General features: G+C 34.1%; 1 protein-coding gene across 1 annotated transcript; it reads right to left on the reverse strand.

Moving 5' to 3' along the window:
• Nucleotides 1-956: 956 nt before the first annotated feature.
• On the reverse strand, nucleotides 957-5,035 carry LOC122278161. The gene is made up of 3 exons (XM_043088269.1): nucleotides 4,226-5,035; nucleotides 2,873-3,040; nucleotides 957-2,768 (listed from the first exon to the last, which is right to left on the reverse strand). The coding sequence occupies exons 1-3, from the start codon at nucleotides 4,772-4,774 to the stop codon at nucleotides 1,023-1,025; spliced, it is 2,463 nt and encodes an 820-aa protein (XP_042944203.1). The 5' UTR covers nucleotides 4,775-5,035; the 3' UTR covers nucleotides 957-1,022.
• Between the last annotated feature and the right edge of the window lie 8,400 nt (nucleotides 5,036-13,435).

Raw genomic sequence — 13,435 nt, forward strand, 5'->3', positions numbered from 1 at the left:
TATTGGGTGGAATTAGAAAGCGATTTTGCTTTGATAGTGCATTGGGTGACTACAAAGGCTTGTAATGTGTGGTACTTGTGGGATTTTTGGGAGCAGTTAATCGAAGGCCTGGAAGGTATGATATTTACTATCTCTCATATTTTGCGGGAGGGTAACCAAGTTGTGGATTTTTTGGTAAGGGATGGAGAAGAGGGAGTTAATAAAAGATATGACGAGAATGAGAGGTTGCCACGGGTTGCACAAGGAATGGTTCGACTGGATAGATATGGTTTTCCTTCTTTTCGGTTTTAAGGCATACTAGCGTTTGGATGGTTGTGGCTCATGTTTATATGTATTTGTTTTCTTTGCTGGGTGTCTCTCTTTTGGTTTTTGTAGTCCTTATATTTATTTGTTCTTCTATGGTATTTCTCCGCTATAAATGAGGGTTTTCTTTTATAAAATTGGGAAGGGGCCACTATCGGACATGTGGCCCCGTCTCTTCACCAAAAAAAAAAAAAAAATTTAGAAAACAGAGAGAAACAGGGAATATCATCAATGGCCAGAAGTATGCTTTAATTATATATTTTGATTTTATGATTCATTTCAAATGTTTATTCCGCATTATGATTCGTTCTAGAGCTTTCAGGAAATGCCATGCGTCTTCTTGGGATAGTGAGAGAGGGGATTCCGTATGCAAAAAATCTAAAAATGCCATGCCTTTGGGAAATTCAATGTCTGAGATGGCCATCCTATGCAGACGATGTAATAGATGACCACAGATACGCGTGGAGATTTGCTGGCCAATCTTCTAGTTCTTGCCCGCACTCAAATGGCAGGAAGAAGGGTTTTCCTTGAGCGTTATTTCTTGGGACCGTCGATCCTTAACCATCTAAGAACAACGGGAAATTACCGAAAGGGTAATCGAATAAGCCGAAGCTAGCTTGTGACACATTGGAGGATATTTTTGTCCATTAAACTGTCAAGAAAAAAGTTTAAACTCGCTCTTTATCTATAGTGAATAGATATGTACACAAACATAGATATTATCTGTTCAAAATATTGATTTTACAGGAAATTTCGTTCAAATTTACATGGCTCGAGGGATTCTCCCATTTCAAAAGTTCTTTTATTTCTTTCTCGATCTCCATTGTCTCTCTCATCAAACTACCGATGCAAAAGCCCAGGCCACCCAGACAAAGAACCATTTGGCTCTTAAGCTTCTTCTCACATTCGTTAGCATAAATCTTGTTAGTTTCTTCATTCAAGTGTTGAAGGAAAGAACTGAGAATGCCATCAACCTCTTCTTCATCTGTACACAACAGCCTCAGTGCATTTGCATTTGCTGATTTTCCTAACTCAGCGTCATGAGACACGATTTTCTTTTGCAACTCTTTTTCTAGTGCTGCGAGGGTCTTGATTGAAGTCAACTTTTTCAGGCATTTCAATGAAGACCCAACCTTTTTCTTGAATAGCTCTAGATCATCATCTATGCTTTCCCAGAGCTCCTTAATATCAACTCCAATGATCTTCCGTACTTGTGAGAGGAATTCTATTTGATAGGCCACAATGGTTAGAAGGTCCATCATCTTTGACAAAGATGCAAGGAGCTTACCATAGCAAGATCCATGAAAAGGCAAGAACCAGAAATTAGGCTCCAATTCTGCCTCTGCAATGAACTTTTCTAATTGCTTGACATTGGTTTTCAGCTTGTTCTGCTTCTCTCTAAGTGCCAGAAAAATTGAACCTCGCATGTTCTTCTGGCTACGACAGGGAATCATGTTGCTGAACCAATCCTGAAGTGCCTCCAAGCTCCCTGAAAGTTCAGATTTTGCCAGGGTTGCTGCTCTTGCTGGATTCAAGAGAATCTCTACAACGAGGAAACAAGTTAACCCAATGCATGCCTCTACGATTCTGGCTATTGCAAATTCACTTGGGCGGCCATAATTTTTCCTACCTAAGATTAATAATGCCCCTAAAACTGCTGAAATTCCACCGCCTTGGCCATACATTCTGCTATGCATTAGAAAACTGGTGAAAACAATCCAAGGTATAAGTGTTAAGAGCCTTAAATCCTCGAATCTTTGGAAAATATAGCTACATAGGATTCCATAGACTGATCCCATAGCTGTGCCTTGTGCTCGAGCATTTGCAACAGCAAATGTGGGTTGTCTTCCTGTTGCAAAACTGATGGCTATAGTGAGACCTGACCAATATCCATTTTCTTTGTCGTACATCAAACCGAACAAAACAGCAAAACCAAGAGAAAGCGAACACTTGAAAGCAAAAACCAAACTCTGGCTAGTCGGTAACATGTCAAGAATTGTCCAGGTCCTTTTGAAGCTAAGCATTAATGCTTGCTTTTCTAAGTCGGTGGATTCTTCAGTGTCAGGGATTTGAGCATTGGTAAAGCCATGGAGGAGTCCCGCACTGTACAGGAAGAAGAGAATTGGCAACTCTTCTTGGGTTATGGGATTGCTTTGGAACTTCCAGAGGTACTTGTCTAAATGTTCTTCCATTGTCTCTGTAGCTGTCGTTGAGTCAAAAGGGACAGAGCCCTTTGCTTGCTCGAACTTTTGGCCAAGTTGTACTCTCAAACATCCTAAAACTTCTCTGAGCTCTTCATTCATCATGCTGTTGGTGTCGGTACTGTTGGTGCCGGAAATGTGAGAATTAGCTAAGGCCATTTCCATCCCTCTTATAGGAATTTCCATGAGCTGCAACTTTTCTACTGGGTCAATGCAACTGCGTTTTAAGAATTTCCTCTGAGGTCTTTCCCATAACACGCCTTCCTGTTCACAAGGACATAAATGATTTCTAGAATTTTTTTTTTAAACTTTTAAATAATTGAAATGCTTCTATCTGAGATGCATGATACCTATGAACATTGGCTTACCTTATTGTCTTGGATTCTTTTAAGTAGCTTGGCTCCTGTTTTAGAAAGGAACTTGGCTTGAGAAATCAGGTCAAGCATAGCTGTGTTGTTTTGGGCAAAGAAGGCGTCCAACAAGTTTTTTAACCTCCCCCAACCATTATCAGCATATAACCGCCTTGTTTTCCTTTCCTGTTATAAATAAAATATTAGGAACTAAATTAAAATATATATATATTGATGTGCATGAAGAGGTCATGTAGATCAGGATCACATTTCCTCTCCATTGTAGACCCGACAATATTTGATTTATAAGAAAATATAATTTTAAATGTTTTTAATAATTGAAATCTTGTTGTGCCAACCATATAACGATTGTATTTCACATACTGTTTGCAAGTAAAATAAATATAAAAAACAGAAAAAGAGAATTCACATATTCCCAAGTACAAAGTGCATGAATTATTGAAGAGATCTACGAACATGAAGATCTAAAAAGCCCGTAACAAAGATATATAGAAGCCCTAAGATGCTTTCATAGTGTCTGTTTTTCTTTTTTCCTTTTTTTTTTAAAGCTCAAAAGAATCTGTAAAAGTTGTTCATGCGTTTGTTGTTTAGCTAGCTTAATATACACAATCGACGGCTATTGTCGGTGGACCCAGAATCCCTTACATGGCAGCAAGAAAATGGGTGACGTATCAATTTCCATGAACTTCATGGTCAACCTGCACTGTTTGACTTAGAAAAAAAGAAGCCATCCATTTTTCTTTTTGGCTGGGTACGTAGTATTTTAATATTTGTTCTCTTACTGGGCATCTATAATATCAGCCGTAAGAGTTTCAGAATCCCATTCGCATGCATATTTTTGTTCTCAATATTGCTGCCAAACTATGTATCCATGGATACATGAATCTCGGAACCTAATGCTTAATCTACATGAATGGTTGGTTTAACTCTCAATTTCAAGACCAATTCAATTTTCTTTTACACTTTACAAAAGTGTAAAAGAAAATTGAATTATACAAAAGTGTAAAAGAAAATTGAATTATATCACCTGCTGGTATAATTCAAATAGCTAGCCGACTGATTAACTGGGAATTGGGTTGCTCACTTCCTGGGTTGCGTCAACTGTTTCGGTCATCTTAGGATGGAACTAAGCCATGGATCTCCTCTTAAGAAAATATTTCAACAAAATGGTAAACCCAAACAAATATATTAATAACAACAAAGGTAAAACCCTTTAATCAAACATTGGATTAATATATTTATTTGGCTGCACGTTTAGCATTTATCTCATATATATGTATGATTCAATAAACATGATTGGATGAATCTTTCTTCGGTTTTTTCACTGGCCGGCACGAAAACAGAAATTACCTCGAAGTAGGCTAGGTGGGGATAGGGAAACAGCATCGCCAGGACGGAAGCCAAGGCTCCAAGTGCAGTACTCGACGCGACATGAACCGGGTGCATGAAAGATCCAGTTTGTGTGCCATGAACGACAGCACCTACGTACACAATCACAATCTGCCCAAATGCGATCCGCTTAGAGATGAAGGATGTCGACTCAGGCACTGCCACCAAAAATGCATTGATTGCCACAGCCACCGCCGCTAGCCCGTTGTTGAACCGAGCAGGTCCGAGTATCCGCAGGCTGAGTACAGAGAGGATCAAAACCTGAACAATAGCGAAGAGAGCATGCCAAAAACCTCGGAGAGCATCCCCGAGCGTTGCGTCCGACACGATTAGGATGGTTGTTACGTAGGAAAAGGCAGGATATGTAAGTAAGTGCCTAAGAGGTGCCGGGCCATACAGGGTGGTGCAGGCCACTATGGTGCATGCTAGAATGGTCCTTAACGCCGAGACAAGGCGCACACGCCACAACGCTTGTGTTCGGCCCCTTGTCGGAGCTGCTGCCGGTGGCATTTTCCGATGTGTAAGTTTAATTTGCAGTATATGTAAGTTTAATTTGCAGTGCCCTACTCTTATAGGCAAGCTTGATCGATCCTAAGAGCTGGGAGGGAAAGAGCTTGCTTTGCAAAAGGAGATGACAAACACGTGTCAGGTACAACAGTTTGAGATTGTGGGTTCGGCGAAACACATGTACAACATCTGTCTGATCGCATGGAATATCAAGTCTGTTTAAGGACTATCCGTAATTCATAGTGTGTTTCAATGAACCTTTAACGTAACGTCCAACCGTATTTAGACAGGATAACGTGATTAATACGTGTTAGTAGTGGGATATATAGATATTCTAAGCAGCGGCTGAACAAGGAAAGATCCCTAGATTATGTGGACTATAATAGAATTTCTTTAGAGAAAGGGACACAGATAAAAATAAAATTGTACAATATTTACTATTGTTAGTTTAAATTTTAATTTTAATTTTTTATAAATATTGTATAATTTACTTTATTTATTCTAAGACTCAAATCTGAGCATAACTAGGAATCTCAGATTAGGCTTCTCTATGTAGAGCTTGATTTGGTTTGTGTGTGGTTTAGTTTCATGAAGATTCAATCCGATAAAAATTCGTTGCAATCTATGTAAAGCTTGCAATATCGTGTGTCATTGATTCCACATTTTTACTTTATTTTCCCTCTTATTGTTCCTACCATCTTAATCAAGCTAGTCATGTTTTGAAAATCATTAATAATTTATATATTATTACTATAACGAAAACTATCCAAAAAAATAAATAAATCATGGACCGGAGAAAAAAATAAAGTTAAAAAATAGAATGACCATGAGGCCGTATCCCTAATATGGAATAATTAACCCAAGAAATTAATTAAGTCTTCCAATAAAATTCGAGGTATTATGTTGGAACACTTACCCCTTTTAATTTCTCATTCTGAATGTGACCAATGAAGCAATAGACTGGCAATTAAAGCTTCAAATGTCTTTTAAGGGCATTAATTTGATCATTGACTTTCTTTTTTTGTCGTTTTCTTTTTGTAAGTTGAGAGAGAGTGCTCAATAATTGCTTCTTTCTTAATTTTTTTTTTTTTTTTAAATATCACAAACATCCAAAATCTTAAGAATTACTGTATTATTTATATCTAAAAAAAATAATATTTTGATCTGAGAAATTATATTTATAATTGTAAACTATGTAAGTATCGTATAATCTCTTTAAAAAAATAAGTAAATTCAAATTTTACATAAATTTTTTTTTAAATAATTATATAACACTTATATATTTTATGACGACTGTACTTAATATTATTCTTATGATTGATATCACGACATTCTAGAGAAACTTGGCTCTCCTGATATTGCAATATGAATAAGAATCACCCATCAAATGACAGGATTTTTGCACCACCCCAATTACGTCGTAGTTGGCAGGAGAATTCCCAGCCACTATATATGATCTAGAATCAAATTCCACTTCCTTTCCGAGAAAATTGCACACTTGCCATGGGTGGAAAGGAGAACAGTTAAAATAGAAGAAAACAAGTGAACCAAAAACTCCTCAAGTTGCTAACCAATGCTAATTGCTCACCATATATGCTCAGCAACTAGCTAGCTAGGTACGCCTAATAATTAGCACGAACGATAAATTAGCTAGGATGCATGCATGGTTGGTCAATCACGTTCTTGACAAAGTTCCTAACACTTTGAATAACATCTGCTTAATATTATTGATGTTAAAGATATTGATATGTCTATCGCATCAATCTTTATAAATGATATGAGCGGTGACATAATGTGTTAATGTAGGATTATATATATTATATACAGATTTTAAAACTTCAGAGTCACAACATCAGAGCTAATCCAAATCATGAAAAGAAAAAAATTCATCAATGAATCACATCATATTGAAATTAAATAGAAGGAAGAAACTATATGAAAGAGGGAGTATCTTTATGTTGAAGACCGACAATCTCACAATCATGTTCTACTTCATAAACGTTTGCTATAAAACCCATACCATAAAGACTGACACACAGATCAAAATTATAATGCATGCATGGCGCCCATTGTTTTGGGATTAGTAAACATGTAATTGGGTGGTGGATAGATCGGGATAGGGATAGGGATATTCTGCATTGAATCGAGGTGACCCTTGTTACAGGAATGCAGTTAACACGATTGAGTACCCCACAAACGTACATGAGATAAATTTGTTCAGCGGGCATGCATGGTTGATGGAGCTCCCTCTGCCCGAGGGTGAGGGGCGCTAATTGTGGCTGAGAGGCGCTAACCAGAATGTCTGGCTGGCTTGCTGGTTTGCTGACTCGGTATCTTCCAAGCCATTCATTTTATTCTAACATTAAATGTAAGGAGATTGCGGGAATGATCGAGTAAACAGGCTTATTAATATGCTTGTAACTTAGTGGATTTCTTTTTTCCAATAAAAAAAATATGGAGATTTAAGGATGTAAAGTTATGAATAATTATTAGATAGCTTTAGTGTAACAGCCCGCTAGAAATTCAATTGTGGAATTTCTTTTGACCTTAAGAACCTCGTAAAAATTCCGTAAGTTTACACGAATCGACTAATCGCATAGGTTTTAGTCTGTCAACATAGTTAGTGTTATCACTCACTATGGTGCCAGAAATGCGATTTTAATTATTTGAGATAGTTAGAAGTGTCAGAACACATTATAGTCTACACCACTAGGCTTAATTGAATATTTAGGATTTTTCAGTACTAAGTTTATTACGTTTATTTTTGGAGTGAATAGTAATCTCGGTAAACTTACTAACTGCAGTGTTTTCAAAATCACAGTGTGAAATGTCCAAATTAGGTTAGCGAAATTTTATTTGGATACTTGGCAAGATCTTAACCACACATAATGAATAGTATTAGATACTTAGAACAAAGAGAAACCATTAGATAGAATTGTGAAGGAAATCAAGGTGTGAGATCATGACACCTAAGCAAAATACACATTTGGAAAATATCTTAAGAACATAGATTTAAAATACACATGGAAAGATTTTAACCACCTTACTCTTCCAAGTCTACTCCACATTTAGAAAATATTTTGAACTAATTTCGTGGATATTATTGGGTAAAAACATCTTAAGTTGATTTTTGTAGATATTATTAGGTAAGAGAGTCCTACACTCCACTCTCACTCCGGTAAGAGAGTCCTACACTTAACTCTCACTTCGGGTAAGAGAGTCCTACACTTAACTCTCACTCCAGCCTCATCTCTTCCATATCTTATCCACAAATATCTCCAGCCATCCCTCCCCACGAAATTATCTTCATTTATGCTTTCCATTGAAAGAATACCAAACACTCTCTCTCGGACAGCTTTTAGGAGTTCTTTTTCACACCCATTTCGAAGCTTTTGTAAGTGTTTTATCATAAAGTCTCCTTCATATAAGTTGTTCCTCTTTGAGTCTAGTTTCCGTAAATGTATTTTTCGTATCATTCCATGGTCATTTGGTCGGTCAAAAGTATTTTTAACCATAGAAAGGTCATTCTGGGCGTGAATCTGGTGAGTATGTTATAGTTTGGAGTTTTTAACCAAGCTAATGGATAGATATTGGTCCGAAATTTTTATGGAGTATTGTTAACATGTATATATGACTATTGGTTGAGGATTTTTGCATGATTAAAGGTTTTGATGAAAGATTTTCTTAGATTTAGAAACTTAGAAACTGGAAGAGGAAAAACAGTTTCTGTTTTGAGAAAGTTTAACTCTTTGGTGGTCTAAACCTATTCTAATGACTTTGATAATTTTATTGGAGGATTCTAAACATCTTATATACATGTTATATTATTATTTTGAAGATATTTGATGTTAGTTTCAAAGATATGAAATTTTATGCAAAGAGATATTCAGATAAGCCAAAGTGTGGATATTCTTGGCTAAATTTATGTTTTGATTAATTTCTAACCATGTGATCTTGAATTAGAAGCTTGTATATGTTTTAGGACATCTTGTTAAACCATGTAATGGTTTGGTTTGAAGATCATATATTTATAAGTCATAGATCAAGAGATTTATCAAAACTAGTTGAGGAAAAAGTTTCTGTTTTTGGACTAAGTGTAAAACCAAAGACTCCAAATTTTATTTTGTGATTTTGGTGACTTTAGTTTGATGATTTAAAGCATGGTTGATGTTAGGATGATATTATGAATATGTTAGAAGTAAGATTTGATTTTTGAAATTCTTGGAGATGTTTTGATTTAAGGTCAAAACTTGTGATTCAAGTGCTTGGATCTTTTTACAAAAAAGTTTGGTGTTGATTATTAGCTTTTTCTAAATGGATGTTTTAAGTATGGTTTTGAACTTAGGATTGGAAGATGTTTGTTGCAAAATTTTGGTTTAAGCATGAGTGTTGAAGTTGGAAGGAATTGCAACAAAAATAAAGGGAAATGGCCTATGGATGTTTCAACCATAGTGTGTTCTTCATAGTTGTGTTTTGTTTTAAATTTTTCTGAGTTGATATTTAAGTTTAGGATAAAATTTACATGAGGAATGTAAATTTTAGAAACTTTTAGAGTTAGTATGCAAAATCCTTAAGTTATGGGTAAAACGGTCATTTTTCCATATGTAGAGAGTAAAATGAAAATTTTACTCTTTAAGTTAGTATTTTCCATATTTCAAATTATTAGTGATTTAGTTCTAACTTTTAGAATTACTAATTACAGTTCCTCGTGATCGCACTTGAAGTTTTATAAGAAACGCGGAGATCGAGGTAAGTTAGCTTTTAACTTACTAGCAGTCTACTGTGTATGTGTGCTAAATAAAAGAATTACAGTGTATGTATGTATGTTATCATATATGTCATGCCATGCCAAGTTATCACGTAATTGTCTATTATACAGAATTTATTCTGTCGTCAATTTTTATCTGTTACATAATATATTCTGTCATGTATTACTGTACCTTACAAGTACGTCATGCTAAGTATGCCATCTATTACATGTATGTCAAGTCATGTAATATTCACTGTTGCAAATATGTCATGTTAAATATGTTGTCTATTATATGTTATGAAATGTTACGAAATATTTCTATCTCAAGTTGGTCATGTATTTCAAGTTATGTTCAAATCACGTTATGTTACGTCAGGGCTTCAGTCATTTTGTATTCCAGTCACATTTCATCTTGAGTACATTATGATGTGTAGAATACATGGGGCCACAACAACTGTGGAGTATGTATTTAACTACAATTGTGATGCGTAAAATACATGGGGCCACAACAACTGTGGAGTATGTATTTTTCATGTTAAAGTCAAGTTTGTGTAGAATACATGGGGCCACAACAACTGTGGAGTATGTATTTTTAATGTTAAGTCAAGTTTGTGTAGAATACATGGGACCACAACAACTGTGGAGTATGTATTTACACGTAGAATACATGGGACCACAACAACTGTGGAGTATGTATTTTTCATGTTAATTCAAGTTTCAGAGCAAGTTTATGCTAAGTCAAGTTCAGTTCATGTTTCAATTTAAGTTATGTCAATTATGCTATGTTGTACGCTAAGTTATTCTTTAATTACTTATGAATTTGATTATGCATTTATGCTTTTACTGTCATCCATGCATCATTAGTCTGTGTGGAAGTTTTTTGTTAACTTGCTGAGATTTGTAATCAAATCTCACTGTGGTAGTCCCAACTACCATTCCTCCCGAATGGTAGATCTTGTTATAGGACCTGAAGGAGGACCAGGAGCTGACCAACTAGACACAGTCGACTGAACGACGATGCGTCGTTAATGTTAATATAGTAGTTAAATTACTACTTGTACGATGGAGTTGCATCTCCAGTACTTTTGGATCATAACTATTTTGGAATAGTGCTGTGATCTTAGTTATTCAATGGATCTTTATGTATGAAGTATGTTTTAAGTATTGGGATATTTTCAGTTTGGTGCATAGTATTGCTAAAGAAAAAAATTATCCGCTGCGAATATTGCATAATGTTTTATGCATGTTAGGATTATTGCATCTTATATGTCATGAACGGGGGCAGGTAACCTTGTGTTGCATGTCTCGACGCTTCAAATGTCCGTCCGATCCCAAACGGAATTTGGGGGCGTCACATTTAGAATCAAGAGATATGGTAATCTCTGTCCTATCAAAAGATGACATGCCACTAATTTTTGAGTCACATCGATTTGATATACAGTTTGATAATTAATAAATTATTTATCGTAAAAAATTTTACAATCTAACATATCGTATCAAGTCAAATAAAATAATTATAAATTTATTTTTATAAAATATCTTTAGGACTAAAACAAGATAAAGATTCATAAGAATACTTGCATTAGTTAATGAATTTTGTAAAATTATCAAAATATATGAAATGAAAGGATTAAAAGTAGGTAATAACCTTCCAGAAACTCATGAGAAAAAAGACTAATTCTGTTTGCCACTGAGAATTCTCAAATGAGAATTTTAAATTTTAATATTAAATATTAAAATATTATATTTTAATATTATTATTATATTAGGATTTAAAAAAATTAAATTGTTTATTATATTTTGTATGAGAATTTGAAAAAGTTGTAATGATGAGATGAAAATTTTACGTTTGAGATGAAAATTTCTTAGAGCCAAGCAGAGTGAAATCAAAACGTTAAAACCATTTCAATATGCATTTCTTAATATGAATGAAAACGGTCAGATTTTCTTTGAACTAGATTATTTATTTAGTACTATTTTAAATGACAAAAGCATCTTTTATTCCATAAACAGTACCTTGAGGGAAGAAATCATAGCGAGTAGGGGTGAATTCGGTCCGGTCCGGTCCGAGGAGGTTTTACGGGCCGGACCGGACCTATTCGGTCCAGAGTTTTCCCACCCTGGATCGGACCGAATTTCATATGGTCCGGTCCGGTCCGGTCCCATTCGGTCTGGTCCGGTCCGGTCGGTCCGTTCGGTCCACCGAGTTTTTTTTTTTTTTTTTTTTTTTTTTTCAATGACATTTTGTTTAATACTTATGTAATTATATTGTGACATATTTAATATATATACATATACTATACTATTATATATATTAGTAATACACTACTACTATTAGTAATAGTGATAATTATATATGTAACTATATCATGTAATAATAATAGTAAAAATAGTAACATATGTAACTATATGTAATATTAATAACTAATACTATTAGTCTATTAGTACTAATACTATAACTAATAAATATATGTAATGATAGTGATAATATATGTAATATTATATTAAATAATAGTAATACTCTTATTACTAATATTCTATGTAGTTATAGTGATTTAATGCTAACATATTACATATTAAGTTAACTATACTAATACTATTATAAATTTACAAATATATGATATATTATAATTTATACTATAACTTTTATAATATGTTAATACATTAATATATATACTAGTACTATATTTTTTTTTGATCGGTTATACTAGTACTATATATTATAGTTAATAGTTATATATTAAAGAATATAGTAATACATTGATACTAAATATATATAATATAGTTATAGACTTACAATGATTTAGTTATTATGAATTTATAATTAGTATAACTATATAATTGTATTAGTATTAGACTATTAGTAATTCAACTATTATATAAATAATAATTTTTTTTTTAATCTATTCGGTCCGGTCCGGTCCGGGGTGAAAAACCCCCGGACCGGGACCGGACCGAATACCTTCGGTCCCTTAAAAATTGGACCGGGACCGGACCGGACTCATTCGGTCCGGTCCGGTCCGGTCCAAAAATGACCGGTCCGGTCGATTTTGCCAGTCCGGACCGTTCGACTTTCAGCCCTAATAGCGAGTCAATAATATATATACACATATATAAATGGATTTTGTTAATTTTTAAAGGTCAAAAAGGTACTAATGATACAAGTGAACGGTAGGTCACCACGTCAGCACGAAGGAACAACTGTTGTTCCCAATAACTGTACAAAACCCGAGTATATAATCTTCACACGTGTCATTTGTAAAAAAAATTAAGAAAATACTGATGCGTCCCATGAATTTATTCTATCATTTTAACCCCTTATGAATTTTAATCTTTTTTATTATTATTTTTTACTTAATAATTAAGAGATATTAGTGTATTGATGTATATTTTTTAAAAATATTTAAATATGTTTAAAAAAAATGTAGAGAAACAAAAGAAAAAAAATTAAAAAGTGACATTTAGGGTTAGTTTGATTGTTGGATTGCACTAAAATCAACTTAATTTAATCTAATTTTAAATTGAGTTTAACATTCAAACACACAACTCTTAAATTACCAAACTCATTTCAATTCAAAACTTATTTATATGTGAGATCCACAATTTTTTTTCAATTTCTCATAAATAATACTAAACTGATCATTTTAATATTAAAATATATCTAAATTTATTTTAGATGGATCTCACAGAATTCATTCTATTATATCAATTTATTATTATTTATAAAGAACTAAATTAAGATCAAATAAATTCAACATCTAAACGTAACCTTAGCATATGAGACACACCCAACGGTGACAGACTAGCATTACCCAAAAACTTAATCCCTACATTAAAAGTGTATCTTTACCGGGTTTAGAAAAGCCCATAAGTTGTTTATTTGATTATTTGCTCATACCCAAATAAAAAAAAAA

The sequence above is a fragment of the Carya illinoinensis genome, chromosome 10 (genome assembly GCF_018687715.1).
Source record: "Carya illinoinensis cultivar Pawnee chromosome 10, C.illinoinensisPawnee_v1, whole genome shotgun sequence".
Lineage (NCBI taxonomy): Eukaryota > Viridiplantae > Streptophyta > Magnoliopsida > Fagales > Juglandaceae > Carya > Carya illinoinensis.

Coding starts and splice junctions, on each gene's coding strand:
- LOC122278161 (XM_043088269.1), bottom strand. CDS start 4,774: ATGCCACCGGCAGCAGCTCCGACAAGGGGCCGAACACAAGCGTTGTGG. Junction 3,041..4,225: donor CCCACCTAGCCTACTTCGAG/GTAATTTCTGTT, acceptor TATTTATAACAG/GAAAGGAAAACAAGGCGGTT. Junction 2,769..2,872: donor AAAGAATCCAAGACAATAAG/GTAAGCCAATGT, acceptor CCTTGTGAACAG/GAAGGCGTGTTATGGGAAAG.